Source organism: Drosophila montana, unplaced genomic scaffold (genome assembly GCF_035044405.1).
Source record: "Drosophila montana isolate Dmon_TW-CO22-7 unplaced genomic scaffold, ASM3504440v1 contig_3846_1, whole genome shotgun sequence".
Lineage (NCBI taxonomy): Eukaryota > Metazoa > Arthropoda > Insecta > Diptera > Drosophilidae > Drosophila > Drosophila montana.
In genome coordinates this window covers 430,422-449,282 of record NW_026998718.1, presented here as the reverse complement: position 1 = coordinate 449,282, position 18,861 = coordinate 430,422, and the positions used below count along the sequence as shown (strand labels likewise).

The 18,861-nt window shown below is 44.1% G+C and overlaps 6 protein-coding genes across 9 annotated transcripts; 3 read left to right on the top strand and 3 right to left on the bottom strand.

Annotated features, from left to right (window-relative positions):
* Positions 1 to 168: 168 nt before the first annotated feature.
* Positions 169 to 3,074, top strand: Galk (N-acetylgalactosamine kinase). 4 transcript variants are annotated; one of them, XM_064696341.1, is made up of 6 exons: positions 169 to 318; positions 888 to 1,071; positions 1,134 to 1,307; positions 1,370 to 2,103; positions 2,160 to 2,364; positions 2,428 to 3,074. In XM_064696341.1, exons 2-6 carry the CDS (start codon positions 896 to 898, stop codon positions 2,612 to 2,614), a joined length of 1,476 nt encoding a protein of 491 aa, XP_064552411.1. In that variant the 5' UTR covers positions 169 to 318; positions 888 to 895; the 3' UTR covers positions 2,615 to 3,074. The 4 variants fall into 4 exon arrangements, with proteins under 4 accessions (XP_064552411.1, XP_064552413.1, XP_064552412.1 ...); XM_064696343.1 differs by lacking the exon at positions 169 to 318 and adding an exon at positions 518 to 647; XM_064696342.1 differs by lacking the exon at positions 169 to 318 and adding an exon at positions 561 to 692.
* Positions 3,075 to 3,883: 809 nt separating this feature from the next.
* Positions 3,884 to 5,139, bottom strand: LOC135438126 (uncharacterized). The gene is made up of 2 exons (XM_064696296.1): positions 4,936 to 5,139; positions 3,884 to 4,370 (listed from the first exon to the last, which is right to left on the bottom strand). Exon 2 carries the CDS (start codon positions 4,363 to 4,365, stop codon positions 3,988 to 3,990), a length of 378 nt encoding a protein of 125 aa, XP_064552366.1. The 5' UTR covers positions 4,366 to 4,370; positions 4,936 to 5,139; the 3' UTR covers positions 3,884 to 3,987.
* Positions 5,140 to 7,457: 2,318 nt separating this feature from the next.
* Positions 7,458 to 9,832, top strand: LOC135438161 (uncharacterized). The gene is made up of 3 exons (XM_064696361.1): positions 7,458 to 7,971; positions 8,424 to 8,728; positions 8,790 to 9,832. Exons 1-3 carry the CDS (start codon positions 7,740 to 7,742, stop codon positions 9,582 to 9,584), a joined length of 1,332 nt encoding a protein of 443 aa, XP_064552431.1. The 5' UTR covers positions 7,458 to 7,739; the 3' UTR covers positions 9,585 to 9,832.
* On the bottom strand, positions 9,733 to 12,140 carry Srp68 (signal recognition particle 68). Its single transcript, XM_064696359.1, has 4 exons — positions 11,934 to 12,140; positions 11,488 to 11,837; positions 10,739 to 11,401; positions 9,733 to 10,680 (listed from the first exon to the last, which is right to left on the bottom strand). Exons 1-4 carry the CDS (start codon positions 12,031 to 12,033, stop codon positions 9,973 to 9,975), a joined length of 1,821 nt encoding a protein of 606 aa, XP_064552429.1. The 5' UTR covers positions 12,034 to 12,140; the 3' UTR covers positions 9,733 to 9,972.
* A 197-nt stretch (positions 12,141 to 12,337) lies between these two features.
* On the top strand, positions 12,338 to 14,938 carry pix (ATP-binding cassette sub-family E member 1 pix). Its single transcript, XM_064696358.1, has 5 exons — positions 12,338 to 12,491; positions 12,774 to 12,987; positions 13,058 to 13,668; positions 13,728 to 14,444; positions 14,506 to 14,938. The coding sequence occupies exons 2-5, from the start codon at positions 12,775 to 12,777 to the stop codon at positions 14,795 to 14,797; spliced, it is 1,833 nt and encodes a 610-aa protein (XP_064552428.1). The 5' UTR covers positions 12,338 to 12,491; position 12,774; the 3' UTR covers positions 14,798 to 14,938.
* A 1,040-nt stretch (positions 14,939 to 15,978) lies between these two features.
* Positions 15,979 to 18,740, bottom strand: LOC135438160 (myotubularin-related protein 9). The gene is made up of 7 exons (XM_064696360.1): positions 18,207 to 18,740; positions 17,873 to 18,123; positions 17,461 to 17,815; positions 16,914 to 17,389; positions 16,440 to 16,852; positions 16,275 to 16,372; positions 15,979 to 16,212 (listed from the first exon to the last, which is right to left on the bottom strand). The coding sequence occupies exons 1-7, from the start codon at positions 18,354 to 18,356 to the stop codon at positions 16,135 to 16,137; spliced, it is 1,821 nt and encodes a 606-aa protein (XP_064552430.1). The 5' UTR covers positions 18,357 to 18,740; the 3' UTR covers positions 15,979 to 16,134.
* Between the last annotated feature and the right edge of the window lie 121 nt (positions 18,741 to 18,861).

Sequence of the window (18,861 nt, the reverse complement as noted above, 5' to 3'; positions counted from 1 at the left end):
AGTAAAGATTTGTTGCATGGCCGTAGTCACTCCGGTATGAGCATGACCTACATGGAACCCGGGCTGATAACAAACAGCTAATGTAAACAAAACTCAAGACGATGTCGAACACTCCAGTCACAATTCACATTTTGTTGATATCTGCCTAAACAAAAACGGAAACTGAATGAGCTGAGCACTTAGTTGCCCGTTGGATGGCGTAGCGTTCGCGTCACACTAATACAAAAATATAAAAAGTTTTTCTGACCACTTATTTGATAACGTAATAGCCCTGTGCAAGTGTTTTAAACTATTAAAAAGGGTGATAAAAATTGTTTGGTATGTACGTCATTAACAGTATTGCTGGGTTTATTGAACTTTAAACGAAAAAAGAAGAAAGTATTTTTTTTTTAAAACACTCCAAAAATCCGCCAATAAAATATTTATCTTGAGCCTGGCAGTGCCTTCATAACAGCTGTTAAATTTGGATTTTCTATCTCGCTCGCTCTCTCACTCTCTTTGCGGCCCTCGGTTTTTGCCGGCGCAATTTGCAAGTTAATAGTTCGTGCACTTTGCAGTCATTCTTTCAATTAAATTAATGCAATTTGCGTCAATTTAATAACAAGTGCAACAGTACAACACTTCCGAAACCGATATCTCCCATGATAGTAAGTCGTCGCATATTTTAATCGTTCCAATGACATTGTGATAAGGTGAGAGCCGGGCTGATAACAAGAATTTGCACACCTTTTCTATACACATGTAACATATACACAAATTCTGTATGTGTGTAGCTATTATTGTTTACGTACTCGGTTTTTATAGCCTGTGTTATTATTATTACGGCTTAACGGGGTATTGTGACACGTTAACAGCCACATAACAAGGGACTATTTTTTCCGTTGCAGGTCAGAAAATGGCAGCAAAGAGTGGAAGTGGTACAGTCACAGCTCCCAATGTGGGTGACGAGCATGTTGCCGTGCAAAAGCTTCAGCCGGAGGCTAGGATCTATGAGCGCCTGATGAGCTTGGGCGCCTTCTACAAGCAGCAATACGGCGTTGAGCCAGAGTTTTATGTGCGAGTACCAGGACGGTAAGCGGATGCCGACATTCACACCAATATATATATATATATATATATTTGTCCTTCGCTAGTGTTAATATTATAGGTGAACACGTGGACTACTGCGGCTATTCGGTCCTGCCCATGGCTGTTGAGCAGAGCATCATTTTGGCTGTAGGCACAAACCCAGAGCTGGCACATCTGGAACTACATCATCTGGATGGGGGAAAATTCCAAAGCTTTGATTGCGATCTAAATGCCCTTGAGTAGGTTAAATGTTTGTAATTCAATACATTTCTTATTACAATTTAAATTTTTCCTCTGCTAGCATCAAGCTGCCCAAGACAGGCGGTCCGGCCTGGTACAGCTACTTCTTGTGTGGCATCAAGGGCATACAGGAGGAGCTGGAAGAGAAGTGGCGTCCCATTGGCATGCGCATTGCACTTAGCGGCAATGTGCCCCTTGCTGCTGGCTTGTCCAGCTCTAGTGCATTGGTTAGCGCAGCTGTGCTGGCCACTGGACACGTGCAGGGCATGCAGCTGGATCGCAAGCAGCTAGCCTCGATTTCGGCAAACTGTGAGCAATATATTGGCACACATAGCGGCGGCATGGATCAAGCTATTGCTTATCTAGCGAAGGAGGGTTGCGCCCAGCATATTGAGTTCCATCCAAAACTTAAGGGTACTCCCGTAACGCTGCCCGCTGGCAGTTGCTTTGTAGTGGCCAATAGTCTCGTGCAGAAGCGGAAAGCAGCATCTTCCGACTACAACGAACGCGTTGTCGAGTGCCGTCTAGCTACTCGTTGGCTGGCCAAGTCAAAGAAGCTGCCTAACTGGAAGGATTACACTAGATTCATAGATCTGGAGGAGGCCTGCAATTTAGATAATGCTGCATACGCACAACTGATTCAACAGCAGTTGAAAAGAATGCTTTATACACGCGAGGACGTTTGCGAGGCGCTGGGCATCACGGAACAGGAACTGGAAACGGATTTTCTGACGCCCAGCACGCAGCACATGCAGCAGTTCAAGCTGCGCCAACGCGCCTTGCATGTTATCCAGGGTTAGTTTCATAGCCTTTTGTGTTTGCAATTATTATTTCACTTCATTTTCCTACAGAGTCCGGTCGAGTTGTCGAGTTCCGAAAAATTTGTGAGCAGTTGCAGCGCCGCGCAAGCAAACAGGATCTTGAGCAGCTGGGCAAGCTCATGCAGCAGTCGCATCAGAGCCTGCGCGAGCTCTATGAGTGCTCTCATCCGGACTTGGAGCGTCTCGTTGCCTTATCTGTCAAACAAGGGGTCAGCGCACGTGTCACGGGTGCCGGGTGAGCCTACAACTACATCTTCTTACCTTCCAATTATTAACAGTGATTCTCCATACTTTACAGCTGGGGCGGCTGCATTGTGGCCATGTGCGATTCAGTAAAAGCAGCCGCTGATTACGTTCAGGTGCTCAAGCGTGATTACTATGCTCAATTGCCAGCACACCTCTTGGAGCGCTATCAGCCCAATGATTTCAATGAAGTTGTCTTTGCCACATTTCCCAGCAATGGCGCCGAACTATTTGTACTATAATTAATCGCAATTGTATAACCTGTATATAATATTAGAAAATCCTTAGTAGTCTCACACATAACAAATTCGTACTTTGTAGTATTCTCCTTTTACACAATCAGCGTCATGTTCAAGATGTTCTAAGGAAACTTATAAACATTTTGCAGTACAAAACGATACAATTTCAACAATTCAAAAATATTTATAATATATACTTAATCGCATATAAAACCTTTTTGAATTTCGCATATTTGTTTTGGCGGCAGACTTTACATGATCGTGTGTGGTTAAAAGACAACCAGAGATAGTTAGGAGTTTAAAACAAGTTTCTACATATATTAGTTAAGAATGTATGCTTTATCCGACAAGTCTTTTATTATCAGGGGACTACTAAAAGATTTCTTTAAGTTATTCCATATTTAGGTCAATGAGTACTTTAATGCAGGCAGATATTGATGACAAATAATAGCTGAATTTTTTTTTAAAGGTTAACTGGGCTTTCATTTTTAAATATTATAACATTTTCTTATAATTTAGATGGGGCATGAAGTAAGTATGAATACTCACCAATTTCTGCGAGAATTCCTTTTGAAACAGGCATAGATACTTCCGCAGACTGGAAAGGAGATATGATACCATGTTGTGCAGTCAATTGAATATCAGTGCAGACTATTTAAAAAAAATTTGCGATATATACAAAAGCTCCCTGTTCGACGGGGAGATATATAATATGTTGGTATCCCTTAAGCAAGTCTGGACCTGCGGCATCCAAACTTGGGGAACTGCAAGCAACTCCAATAATACCCTAAAAGTCCGAACAACAACATTTAATAATACTTAAAAAAAAATCAACTTAAATAACTCTCAATATGTTAGCAGTTTACTTGGTCTCCTAATTTTCGAATCGGGTATATATCGATTCGGGTAATATATCCAAAAAAGTTTTTCCCCCAAGAATTGGGTTTCGTAGTGATTTTCCTGTGAAAGCCATATGTTATAATAGTTTTATGCTGATGAGAATTTGTTTATCATTGTGTCACGAGCAAAGTGAACGTTGAAAGAGCTGAGTTTGTGATTATTATATTTTGAAAAAACGATAATTTTTTAAAAATCTTTTTTTGGTGCGAATAGGAATGGCTGGATACTTGGATTTGTAATTCTTATTTTCCCTATGAAATCAATCTCGAACTTTGACTTTACTGACCTTCTCTGAGTCTGACCTTCTTTCTGCCATAATTTATGCCTAAACCTTGACAAGCAAATCTGGCATGTAAACGATCCGACGAGCATTTAAAAATGTTTGATTATATTAACACTTCAAAGTAAACATATGCAACAGATTACAAACTAGAATACAACAAGGCACATGGGAAATGGAAATTGTTTTTCCCCGTCTATCTGCGACTCAGGTAGCCCGCGTTCTTGAAGAGCTTGTAGACCTGTTCGCGTGGAATCTTATCCGCCTCGCGATGCACAACCGCCATCTCCTTGCGCGTCAACAGCGACTCCTTGGCCAGATTGGCCGCTATGACCGGATCGCTGTAGAAGCGGGCACTCTTGGAAAGTTCACCTGGCAGCTCCGATTCCCATTGGGCATTCTTGACCACCGACGGATGCGCATCTGCCGTGGCATAACCCACATATGGCGATTCTGGCTGATACGAGGCCTTTGCTGGTAGCCCCAAAGCCTGATGGTAGAAGAACTGCGCCCGAGCCGTGCTCAGGGCCAGTGCAAGGCAACCGAGCAAATGAAGTAGGCGGGTGGACCACATGATCGCTGCAAGAGAGGAGAACATATTGTAGCTGGCGTTGCCTTGTGAACCGTTCCATTTTAGTTGGTTAAATAGCTAATAAATGATACGCCTGACTTTATTTCTTATATTTTTTTGGGTGCGTTTTTTAATCTATAAGCTATAAAAACTGTCAGTTACGTGCGTCATAAATTATTTACGGAAAAATCAATTATCGCGCCAACAAGTGGAGCGACTAGACACACGACTCAGGTTGAGGCTGAGGCTGAGGCATTGTTGCTGCTGCTGCTGCTGCTGCCGCTGCTGGTGTTGCACCAACTGGAGTTTTATCCATGAACTTTTCGCAATTGACGTTTTTGTTTGGTGATAACACTGGACAGCTGCAGCATTTGAATTGTGTGCTCCAGTTACGCTTAAATATTTCACAGTCTTAGTCACAATTTAACAACAAAAATAAATTTAAATTTTTAGTCACTTCAGAACCAAGCCAAAGTCAAGGTTGCATGCAACAGCCCACACATGGGCTTATAATATCAATGCATATCTGATCTCAACGAGATCTGGAACGCCCACAATTTGTATATGGCTCACAGTATTTAACACTGGGCAACAACAGGAGCTGGAGCTGGAACTGGCAGCTGGCAGCTGGCTAGTAAAGTTGAAACTGAAACTGTAACTGAATCTCAAATAACGAGCTGGCGTACTTTTATGTGTTTCACGTTGAATGCCACAAGAACGAGTTTCACTCAACCAAAATTGAGACAAAAGCGCAGCGAAAACGCTCAAAGTTGTCGTCGAGCCGTGAGCGAGCGAACTATGAAGGCGGCAGCTGGCTTCGAATATTTATTTTATTATTATTATATTATATTAATTATGGACGAAAGAGCACTGTGTAAGCTCTGGCTATTGCGCCGACCTAGGCCTAGGCCATAGTTTGTGCAATTAAATGCGTAAGTTTTTCAGCTATTTTAAGTTTCTCATGCTCTACAAAATGCCCGCCAAAAAAGGTCGCCAGCTTGCCGGTCGCTGTTTTGGTCAAATTGCACACACATTTACAACAAGGGTGCTCTACTCGAAAGTCTGCCGACTAGGACATACCCTGTACTGAGAGCCGGGACTCTCTCACAGACAGTGAACATATAGAATGTAATTATTCTGGTTTTGTGTATAACACGGAAATCGCCTTACCAAATTTGGGGCTTCTAGTTTTTACCCCGAGTACCGAGTTATGCTCCAAAAACCTAATTAATTTTTATCCAAAATTTTTAAAATTTTTGTTGTTAGTTATAGTTCCCGAGATCGATGCGTTCATATATACGATTAGAGTGGCATGCCTGAATAGACTCAGTTCGTCCTCCCCAATCTTTAGTCAGAGTAGTCTCCTTCCTTCTGTCCCACACCCAGCCATAATACCCTCCTTTGCTACCCATTTTCATTTGCTACAGGGTATAAACATTGTTTGGCTTGTGTATGCGTGTAATTTGCTTAGAATCCGAATCCGAATCGGAATCCAAATCCAAGTGCGATTGCGATTCCGAGATTTGAAAGTGTAGATTGACCCTGAAATTAAATGCTCAACTGACTCGATGTCGCAGTTTCAGACTCGGTTGGAACGCTTGGCTGAACGTGAAGCTGCACATGTTTGACCCTAATTTGCTATGGCTGCCTGTAGTCTAGGCTGGGGTTATTCAACCGCTGATGTCAGCTGATGCGGAAGCAGCTCGGGGCAGCTTGGGGCTGTGGCCGGGCGGATAACTTGTGTTTGTTTCGGTTACCTTGAACCTTGCCGTGCAGCCGGCACAGGTGCGTATCTTGATATATCTCTGTGGTAATTACATTGTTGACTCGCGGTTTCGCTGTATTTCGGGGAGTGGTCTAACAAATTGGTGTTTATTTATTGGCCATGTCGAATTTGATATTTAATTAATTGGCATTTTGTAGATGCATTGTTTGGCATGCAAACTTAAGCTGCTGTTAATAGGCTTGACCTCTGTTTTTGTTGTATTATTCAATAAATGTGTCTTCTATTAGAACATGCTACAGTAAATATTGTTTGCATTCCGATCAGTTAAATGACTTAAAGAAATGTCAACGGATAAAAACACAACCAGTTTACACTTTTTAAAAAATAATAGATATAAGAAGGAAACACTCAAATCAATGTTTTACTAAACTGTTCAGTAATTAAAAAAAGTCGTTTCTGAAAAGCCTTCAATTCATACTTAATTTAATAAAAAAATACACTGAGCTGAAAAACACACAGCTGGACGCAGTGCAGTTCTGTGGCACCAAGGACGGTTTATGCAGTTTCAAGTGCACGCAATTGTGGCACAATGCAAACGACTTTGCACAATGCGGCGTATGAGCAATATCACATCCGCTTTGCCTTTGCTGGTGTTGAGCATACGCACCGTGTACTCACGCTCAATGAGTGAAAGTTCGCACTGACCCTACCTTGAACGCCGTTAAAAAATGCAACAGTAATAAGAGAGCAACGCGTTTACCTCCAATGTCTGCCGGCTTTTTTACATGCACCTGCGATAAGAGTAGAAAGAGAGAGGGAGAGAGAGAGCGGGAGCGGGAGCACTCGAATAAGCTGTGCACACATGCCAACCCTTTCCAATAATAACGAGCTAAAATGCAAGAAGTTCGCATCGACGTGGCAAATTGAATTTGTGGGCATTTTTGCTTGTGCGGACACATAACACACACACATTTAAACGGTACCTAGGCATAAAGAGAGCATTGAGAGTAAGTGCGAGTGAGATAAAAATAAACAGCAATGCCGTTCTATCGCACAAATCATATGGAAGAGAGTAAGCCAAAGCAGTTTCCTGTAGAGTAAGCGAATAAAAGACATCATATATATATCTTACTCTTTTTTTGGATCAGATGCACCGATTTTGTAGTGCCCACATTTCTAGTACGGCATGTCCCATCTATATGTTCTTTGGTTAGTGCTTGCACTCATGCGTTTTTGAGTGAGTGTGTGAGTGAGTGAGTGTGTGTATGTGTTGGTGAGTGCATTCTTATTGCAATAGAAAATCGTTCTGGCGTTCTGGCTCAGTTGTCGTTGAGCGGCGCAGCGCGCGGTTCGGCAGTCGGTTTAGTTGAACGCATTTGCACGGCTGTCCGAAAACAGCAAAAAAAAAAACCGAAACAATTTTCAATTAGTGCACAGAAAGAAACAAAAATCAATGGCATAGGCGAAAATTATTAACCAATAAAGCATATGAAACTGACCTGCGCCCAATTCCCCAATTGTGTCACTGGCGCAATGTTTCTAAAATGCTGCAGTTGCACAAACCAATAAGTTGGGCGCACAATTCGGGTTGCATGCTTAGTTTTAACTCCAATTCAGAATTCCAATCAGTTGCGAGCTGGCAGCAAGCAAAATGGCAACAACTGCTATGACAACAACAACAACAACAGGACTATCAAATGTCGGCAACACCAACCAATATGTGGAGGACATTGAGTATTTGCGCAAACTGTTTCGAGCTAAGAATTTGGTAAATTTTAACATTGGCCAAATCGCCTGCAGCGCGGGCAGCAGCAGCGGCGACAACTATATGTCCTTGGTGAAGCGTGTGACAATCCATGATGCGGCGGGCGATAGCCAAATGGGTAAAGAAGCTGCCTAAGCTGGAGATGTAGCCAACACTGGCGAATTGCAGTCAAGCTGCGTTCAGCCTATTGATTAATTTTGTTGCTCGCGTTGTTGTTGTTGCTGCACATTTAGCGGCGGCGTCAACTGACCTTGTTATACGAATTCTAAATGCAATATACATAGATATACGATATGTAATATATATTTGCTAAAGGTCAACACGCACACTCGCCCACTCATACACACACACACACATACACATGAACATACACGGCAACTGAGCGGCTCTCTCGCACACACACACACACTCACAAACATTCTGACTAAGAGCAGACAGTTTCATTCATAAATTTTACTACGCCGCGTAAACAAAAATCAGCTGTTTAGCTTGCAGGAGAGCGCGAGAGAGTTGCATGCGTTGCTCTTCTCGCCGTTTTGCTTTGTTTTTGATTTCGTTTGTTTCTTTTAGCTGCCGCTGCGTCTGCCATCTGCTCAGTCATCATCAAGCGTCAAATTGCTAGCATCTCGCGCCGTCAGCTGTACCGTTGCGGGGAGGCCTTCACAAATGAGATCAATGTTTATCAGCACGTGGTACCGTTACTCTGCCGCTACAGCCAGCAGCCGTTATTTCCGCAATGCCACATAGCCGCACTCGATGATGGAAGCCCGAGTGGCGAGCCCATCATTGTGTTGCAGGACCTCACAGCACTGGGCTACCGCATGAAGAATCGCCTGGCAGGTCTGGAACTGCAACACTGCCTGCTCGTGATGAAGGTAGACGAGCTGCTGCATCCCAATGATACACAACATACACCGATGTACTGTTCATTTTTAGAAACTGGCGCAGTTGCACGCCGCTTCACTGGCCGCACAGCATCTGGAATCGGCTCATTTTACTCAACAGTGCGCGCACATGACGGAAATTGTATACTGCCCGGATGCGGCGGAGTTTTACTCTCGCATACTGGACACGTCGGTGCAGCAGGCGCTGGACAGCCTGAATGCCTCGAATGCGGATGGTAACCTATCGGCGCCCATACGCCTCATCGAGCAGCTGCAACCTAATCTGTTTGGGCAGCTACATCGAAGCATTATTGCGGCGGCAGCAACTCCATTAAGCGTGATCTGTCATGGTGACTTGTGGGTCAACAATCTAATGTTTCGTTCGCAGCCCGAGGAGGTCATCTTTTTTGATCTACAGGCCATGAGACGCACCTCGCCCGTCTTTGATATACTTCATTTTATATACACCAGCACGCGCCGGCAGCTGCGCGATGTGCACACGGATACATTGCTAGCCGCATATGCGGAGGCTCTGCGTAAGGAACTGAGCCAACAGCTGCGTCACACACCGGCGGCCAACCATCTGGATGAACTGTGCGAAACTTTCTCGCTGCAGCGACTCAGTGAAGACTATGTGCGTCACGTACATTACGGATTGGCCATATCTATGTGGATATTGCCAGCGGTCACGTTCGATCCCAATAACATACCCGATCTGGATGCGATAAGTGAGCTGAACTTGAATGGAAAAGAGATTAATTGTACGCAGAAGCTGACGCCGGAGTATCACCTGCGCATCAGGGAGTTGGCGCTGGAGTTCTACGAGCACGGTTATCTGGGCGTGTAAATAATTGTAGTATTTAACCATAGTTATTTAACCATTGAATCTAAGATATTTTTTTAACCGAAGAGTACAGCCAATAAATTCAATTAAGTCAATTCGGAATCTTATATCTTAATCCTGGTCAGGATCTTAAGCAGTATAACAGAGGCAGTTGCAGCATTTGTAGCTTCCTTTATTACCAATAATTCCTCACTATTGTAACTTAAACCAATTTTGTCGATAAATGTTTGTTTTGTGTTGGCTGGTTGTTGGTTTCTATACTAAAAAAAAGCCGGGATCTAAAAGCAAAAACAAATAATAAACGTTCAAGCTTGTTGGACGTTTTTATAAAAGCAACATCAACATGGAATTTCATTAGGGGGCTTGAAGTTGTGATCGTGCAGCTGAGGTCTCACTTATTGCCACCTCCGCCCCAACCAAGGAAGCCCTTTACAAAGCCCGTAATGGAGGCACCCTTCTTGCCGGGCGATTCAAGCTTGTCCTCCAGGGATGGCAACTCCAAGTAGTTCATAGCCAGATCGAAAAACAGCGGTTTGCAGGGTATAGGTTCCATATCGGGCGTCAACTTAAAAACATTGGGCGCCCGGGTGTGCAGCGATTGGTCCTCCTTATATTGGGAGAGGCGCTCGTACAACGGTTTCGTTGTTTTCTGCGCTTTAGTTGAGACACCTCCGGCATCCTCGCTATTGTCATCCTCCAGCACGCTGTACGCGTGTGCCGAGAACTTGCTGCCATCGATTGAGGAAACCATTTTCTTTAGCTCCGATTGCAGCTGGAATTCGGCGCAGGAGCGGCCCTTGAGCGCATCGTTAGCATAGTTGGAGGCGCGTTCGTATAGTGCCACAGCCTCCTTCCACTTTTTCATATCGATCAGGGTGAGCGCAATGTAATAGCAGCGGAAAGCCTTAAATGTAAGCGCCAAATTGGCCACCTCGCTCTGATATTGAGCATCCTCTTCCATGCCACTGATAAGCTGCATTTCGGTGACATTTTGCAAAATGATCTCGTATAGACGCGCCAAATCCTGGGGGCGCACGCGTTTACCTTCGCTTTGAGTCTGGGTTCGCTGCTGATTGGGATCAACAAAGTTCAACTTGGCCTGTGAAAATAAATTTTCAGTTTAAATTGGAGCGACATAGGAATTTATAGAACCTTACCTGATCAACCAAACATAAATTGCGCTGAAGTGTACGGCTATGGCGTATGTAGCTCAAGTAGGCCAGCAAATATTGCACACCTGAGACAGTTTGACCTGTGGTCAGAGAGCGAAGCTTAGGATCCTGTTTGATCTCGTCCCGCACAGCCTGAATGGCATCTTTGCAATCCATTAATATGCGCTCGATTAGCTCAATCTTAGCATCCAATTTCGTTGTTTTGGCCAACGATTTGTCCAGCTCCTGGGCGCTAAGCAGAAACAGTCGTACCTTCTCGGGGCGCACGGTGACCTTTCTACCACGCCAGTCGATCGTTTGCAGGCCCTCGCTGCTCTCTGATTTCGTTTGGCTAACAAGCACATCCAGGTTCTCCAGAACACCCTGAGCACGCAGCTCAAGAATTTCATCAATTTTGCCGCCGCTGGCCCCGCCGCTAATATTGTAGGCGCAGTAGCGTAAATTGGGCGTGAACTCATTAACCTTTGCGCGATACAGCTCCTGGTCGTCATCGGGAAGCGCCTTGGCCAAGTTTTCATACACAACCTGGGCGCGTTTTAAATGCTCACCTGCCGACTTCCACAGCTGCAGCTCAAAGTGCAGGGTACCGTGCATCCAGGCTACATATGCCTCGCACTCGAGCTTGGTGCGGGCATCGAACGCCTCCGTCTAAAATATAAAGAGAATATTAATTACTTTTATTTGATCGATAAGGCGAACAGCTCTGACATCAACAGGTAGGCACATTGACTTACATTGCATAGCTCCTGCAACTGAAGAGCATAGAAGCAGGCGCGTCGCAGCTTGTTTATCAAGTGAAAGCGCTTTCGTGGCTCTGTGTTGGCTTCTTGTTTCAGCTGCATGGCGTAGGCCCAGGCCCGCTCCGCACTGATTAGCGGTATGTGTATGAAGCGCTCATCCGCCTTTTTGCCCGTCAGCTGAGCGAGCGTTACATCGCGACGCTTAAAGTGACGCTTGTCGCCTTGGGGATACTTTAGGGCCTTGCGCAGACGACGAATGCGGCGTGTGCAGTAGCCACGATACCGTTGATAATCGCCATGTCGGAGGCCGTGCTGTTGCTGTGCATCCTTGATCATATGCAGGACTGTAATGTTAACAAAAAGATGATGATTTTACATATGCACACTTTTTTAGGTTAATTGTCATCGCAGCTCCCGTGCCGTAGGGTGCTCAGACTCACTTTCGACGGTGAAGATTTTCACTGGTTCCGGCGCAGCCGTGCCACTGTCACTTTTCTCCCCACTTTCAACATTATTTGGATTCGGCTCTTCGACGACCATTATTAATTTATCAATGCCAGCAATACACCTACAACGTGTAAATATTCACGGATTTGTAAAAAATATACGAATGCACGACGGTCGGGTCGTCAAACGTAAACGTCATCATTGTTTTCGATTCTAGTGGTGGTACTTTATTGAATAAAAGCATCGATATTTTACAAGACAATAATATTGGTAATATAAGCCCTCTGTAAGCTAATTGACAAATAGGTTTGTACAATTTATTTGTTAAAATAATTTTTTCATCATTTTGACGAAATGTTCATTTATTATATGCTTGGTTTAATTCGCATAATTCATAGTCATTCACAGTTATCGATGCTTTCGTTTTCTATTGCCTTTACCCACCGCTAAAAATTAGTATCGTGCACTCCCTTTGAAACTTGTTGGCTGACAACGCAAGAGCGTGCGTTGACGTTCTGCCTGTTTTAAATCAATTTTAGACAAGTTTGCAGGTAAATAATAAGTGAATTAGTGTATAAACATAATAACAGCATCTTGCTAGACACGGCAAATGTCACAGTGCATTTGAATTTGTGCTGATAGCACTTGTTTTGAGGTTATACTTTCACTGCACGCAACCCGAGCGCCCCATCTGTCGCCCTTCCCCTGCTCCACCCCCGCACTGCACTAGTTTTGTTTTGACGGCCGCGTTTGACATTTGCAACGTTGACAGTGCGCAGATCCGTATGAGAATTGGGAAATTTATAATTCAACAATCATTTTGCTTTTCGCAGCATGTCGCGCAGGAAGGAGCACGAGGAGACGGACAAGCAGACGCGTATTGCCATTGTCAGCGATGACAAATGCAAACCGAAGCGCTGTCGGCAGGAGTGCAAGAAGTCCTGTCCCGTGGTGCGCATGGGCAAGCTGTGCATCGAAGTGACGCCCACATCGAAGATAGCGTCGCTGTCCGAAGAGCTTTGCATCGGTTGCGGTATCTGCGTCAAGGTAGGTGGCTCCTACCATGTGGCCAGACGGAACTATTCGACAAACAGCTGTTAATCGAATTTCTTTACAGAAATGTCCCTTTGAGGCCATTACAATTATCAACTTGCCCAGCAATTTGGATAAGCACACAACGCATCGATATAGCAAAAACTCGTTCAAGCTGCATCGCTTGCCCATTCCCCGACCAGGAGAGGTTCTCGGTTTGGTGGGCCAAAACGGTATTGGCAAGTCGACGGCACTTAAAATTCTTGCTGGCAAGCAGAAACCGAATTTGGGAAAATATGCGAATCCGCCCGACTGGACCGAAATTCTGGCCTATTTCCGTGGCTCCGAGCTGCAGAACTACTTTACTAAGATATTGGAGGACAACCTAAAGGCGCTGGTTAAGCCGCAGTATGTTGATCAGATTCCTAAAGCGGTGCGCGGTTCTGTGGGCGAGCTTCTCGATAAAAAGGACGAACGTGATCTGCAAACGAAAATCTGTAACATGTTGGACCTATCACACATTCGCGATCGTGAAATTTCCCAGCTTTCTGGTGGTGAACTGCAGCGTTTTGCCATTGCCATGGTGTGCATACAGAATGCCGACATCTTCATGTTCGACGAACCGTCTTCGTATCTGGATGTCAAGCAGCGTCTGAACGCTGCCCTGACCATTCGCTCGTTGCTGCATCCTACCAAGTAAGTGTATCCTTTGGGTATTCATTAAGTCTATTACATTTTCATGCTAACTTCCACAGATTTATCATCGTTGTGGAGCACGATTTATCTGTGCTGGATTACTTGTCAGATTTCATCTGCTGTCTGTATGGCGTGCCCGGTTGCTATGGTGTTGTGACTATGCCTTTCTCGGTGCGTGAAGGCATCAACATTTTCCTGGACGGATTCGTACCCACGGAGAATATGCGTTTCCGTACGGAGTCGCTCACTTTCAAGGTATCCGAATCGGCAACGGAGGAGGAGATCAAACGTATGAATCACTACGTTTATCCATCCATGGTGAAAACGTTAGGCAAGTTCGAGTTGACCATTGAGAAGGGTCACTTCAGTGACTCTGAGATCCTGGTGTTGCTTGGCGAGAACGGTACGGGCAAGACAACGTTTATTCGCATGCTGGCTGGTAATCTGCAGCCGGACGGCGAAGTTGAGCTGCCCATGCTGAACATCTCGTATAAGCCGCAAAAAATTTCACCTAAATTCCAAAATCATGTCCGTCATTTATTGCACGACAAGATTCGCGATGCATACGTGCATCCGCAGTTCATTGCGGACGTCATGAAGCCCATGAAAATGGAAGAGATCATGGACCAGGAGGTGCAAAACCTCTCTGGTGGTGAATTGCAGCGCGTAGCTCTGGTGCTCTGTTTGGGCAAGCCAGCCGACGTCTACCTTATCGATGAGCCCTCTGCATACTTGGATTCTGAACAGCGTCTGGTCGCTGCCAAGGTTATCAAACGGTGCGTATTGCTATTTTCATGTTATTTTTTGGGGTTTCACTCATATTTTTTAATTTTGCAGGTATATTTTGCATGCGAAGAAAACAGGCTTCGTGGTAGAGCACGATTTCATTATGGCCACCTACCTCGCGGATCGAGTCATTGTTATTGAGGGTCAACCCTCAGTGAAGACCACAGCATACTCACCGCAGTCTCTGCTCAATGGTATGAATCGATTCCTCGAACTGCTGGGCATCACTTTCCGACGAGATCCCAACAACTTTAGACCGCGCATCAATAAAAATAACTCGGTCAAGGATACGGAACAGAAGCGCTGTGGACAGTTCTTCTTCCTGGAGGATGAGGCTTCGTAATGCATGTAGTTGTGTATGATTGCCGTCAGTTTTGATAGAGGACTCGGTTTTTGTCGTTCGGTTTCCATGCTATCGCGTTTTTCTTTCTAAAATTGTCTTTTTATTGCATTTTTTAAACAATGAACACATCTTTCAACATTATTTTTGTTACTTTTGTGCAGAATTACAAGCAATCGAGCATATTGGGAGTTCTTTAAAGTGAGTTTTGTACACACACCGAAAATAAACTAAACACATAAAAACAAATACAATAGGAAAAACAACTTTGTATAGTGAAAATAAATTAATTTAATTTTTAGAAAACGGCAAAATACACCGAGTTTTATTTCAAAATTGTATTCCAAATAGATCCACAGCGTTTGGCTTTGGAGCGCAACAGGTGGCCGCGCTGCGCTGTGAATGGCAAATTCTTCCAGGGATGCACAGGCAGCTTTGAAAAGCGTGCCATCACTAAATATTTGCTTGAGTATTTGGCAAATGCGCATTTATTGCACTTACTTATTAATTAGCATAGTACACTCAAAGTACGCACAATACAAATATGTAAACATTGTAAATTACAAAAGAATTTCTATGATTTCAAATACGATCACAATTCGAAACAAACACAATATTGTATCATACTAGCTATAAACATTTATAGATTTACATATATAAGCAACGGCTTAGTGATTTTCTTTTTTAATATATATATATATTTACTATTCATTTATAAACGCTTTCGAAGCATTTCATGAATGCGATTCAATCAAAATGTACAAAACACCAACTTTTCGAAAAAGGCAAATTTTTGAATTGAACAATGCTAAATTTGATCTGCGGCTTAACCGGATTTTACCATCATTAAGTACTAAAGTTAGTTAATTTGAAGACTTATTTCACTAAAATTCCATACGAGTAAATGCGTCAAAAATTGACTCAAATTGTTAAACATTTGATGATCTTATGTGCAATTTTTAAGAGAGCTTTGTTAAAGTACATTGAGAGAGAGAATGAGAGGAGATCGCATTATAATTACAATGAGAGAGCTTCCGATTAAAACTTTCATTTAAATAGATTATATGTTAATATGGACATTTAGTCAAAAATATTGGGATAGTCTGTTTCGATCCAAAATCAGATCAGTTTTTGTGTGTTTTCTGTTCTTTTCAGCAATGTTTAGAAATGGAACTTTTTAAGACTTATTCATTAGTGTTGAACTTTTATACAAAATAAGATTTGCTTGAATAGTTGATTAAAAATGGCTACAGAAAGTATCAAAAATAATTGTATATGATGTATATAAATATGGTATTAGAGAGACACAGAGACATCTGCGCAATGAGGTAGACAACAACTCATGCATTATCCACATCATTTACATGTGCCCCAACCTCCAGACTCAGTTCCACGGCCTGTTTACGCAGCTTGAACGCCTTACAATCAACAAATTATTTAATAGTCAACAATAATAATCAATACCAAGTAACTGATTTACCTGGCTTCTGAGCTCCTTTTCGCGGGTAACCAATTCATGTATTTGTGCCATGGTCGTTGCCAAATTGCGTTGATCAATCACCCAGCGTAAATAGAGTTCTTTGCATAAATACGAGACATGAATGTTTATAAAACTTTATGTCATGTTAATTTATAAACAACTCACCGCTCCACAATTCCAAGCTAATGGGCGCCACAGAGGGCCAAATAACACTGGAATTTGGCTCGTACAGCGGATTAAGCAATGTCTGTAACACATCTGGTCGATTAAGGTACGACCACAAGCTGGTGGTCCTTGTGTGCACTTGGAGCTCGTGTCGCTCCCGTTCCGAGTCGCACATAAAGGTGCCATATTGCGAGAAGTAGCTGTGCTCGAAGAGTAATATGAGCAGCTGCGTGCTGAACTCAAAGCTGCAGGGAAACTGCGTGTACAGCTGATAGATACAATCCAGAAATAGGACAAAGGTGGCGCCCGAGTTCTTGTTGCGCATCTGGTGCGGCGTGTAGCAGGAATAGCGATGCCTCGATGCGAACGGATGTCCCGCCTGGATCCACTCGCGCTCTATCAAAGCTTGCAAACTGCAGAATCCATGTAATGTATAGTAAATATATGTGATTACAGTGTACGCCCATTACTAACCCGCGCACAGTGCGACAATCTGGATTCAAAATGATTTGCACCAACGATGTAACTATCAGCGTGGAGTCAAGACCCTTTGCCCCGTGCACCAGGACTGGACTGCCTTCCTGGTCCAAGCATTGGGCTACTACGCAAGAGGCGTTCAACGAATTGAGCACCAGGCTTAGCCAGCCGCTATTCTCTAGACGCGATAGCCACTTATCCGTGCTGCAGCCAATATCATTGCAGGCCTCAATCAGTTTGGCAAAACTGTCTAGAATGGAGGCCGGGTAACTGACATTGCCGATTGCGCGATTAACCTTCTTCCACTGGGAGTAGTGCAAGTCCGTTTCAGTGTTGGATTTGCCCTTGCCCCATGTGTCCACAATAAAGCCCTTTTTACTGCGTCCCAGCACTAGATTGAGTATAGCTTCGTCGGCCCGGCAGCGCTTGATGCCCTGTATGGACAAAGGCTGTGCGCTACGCATCAGAGTAGCCTGCGTGCGGAAAAGAACAAGTTAATTCAATTAATTATCTTCAAACAGATCAAAAATTTAATTATACTAACGCCATTTTCATGCCTATAGCTGAGCAATGGGAAACGTCCGCCGTCTCGAAATGCAGCGGAGAGCGCGATTTGCTCGTCGCTAATTGCTTTAGGTACAATCAGTGTGGCGCCATATGTGGCACAGACGCCGAAGTCTTTGTTGACGTGGCTGATGCGCCACTCGCAGGCAGACACGCTGCTGCCCACCAATGCAGCTGCCGCGTCCAACCCAAAGCCATTCTGCAGCGGATGGGGTATGCTGCTGCTGCCAACAGCTGAAGTCGATGACGTACAAATTGATATATTTGCAACATTCGGCGATGAGGCACCGCCCATACTCATGCCGCTGATAAGCTGTGCGAATTCCAGCTCCGGTCTGCAATACAAATCTGTTTTAGTGGCAAATTGTATTAATTGAATATATCTAACATACCTGAACATTGTGAAGCCGTCCTCAAGTATGGAATACATGGGCCTGTAAAAGAAGGGATAGTCTAGCTCTGCGTTTTGTATTGCACTGAGCGCCTCCAATGAGGCTGCCACATTAAAAAAGTCTTTGGCATATTTGATCTCCAGTGATATAATGCGTAAATCCTTGCACTTGAGTGTAATAATGCCACCCATGACAATGTTCTGGCCCATGCTCGGCTTTTTCTCCACGCAATCGATGTTCTTGTGCAGCAGCTGGAAAATTCACAATGTAATTCAATTAACTCAGTTAATGGGCCACAGGCCAAAGGCCACTTTGCGCTTCACTGGGCTCTTACCCATAGCTCCTGCGTGTTTTCCTGACGAGCGCTGAGCAATAAATGGTGACCCGTTATGCACAGGGTGCCCTCAACTGTTGCATTTGCTGCATTCGCATGCAGGAAGACCCCATCCAATTTGGGTGTTTTTATCAGATCAGCAAACTCCATGTCATCCAGTCGCCCACCCCTTACCCAACACACAACACACAAATTATGGCTGACCACCCACCGAGCGGTGATTTTGTTCACGCTAATTAACTTTTTGCATTTTGCCTGTGGTGCTGCCGCAGCGGCTGCTGTGCTGTTGTTGTTGTTATCGTCGTTGCCACTTGATTGCTTCTTCTTCCACTACCCGCCTTTTTCCTCTTTGTTGAACTGTCAACAGCAGTGTGGGCGTTGCAATATATATAAAAGCTATGCTTACGTTACACGATTGCTGCACATGTGATAGCACTTGGTACACACACCATGAACATTTATTCTTAGTTGTGTATTAAATTGTTTGCTAAAATAGCATTTTGGTAAGTTTTGCAAACGATAACGGTGTGCTGCCATTCACAAGGAAACGCGGACACACCGCGAAGAAAGCACATACAGCCGTCAATTACGGGCGGGCAACGGCGCAGAAAAATGTTAGCCCAAATGCGCGCACAATTCAAATGAAAAACTATCG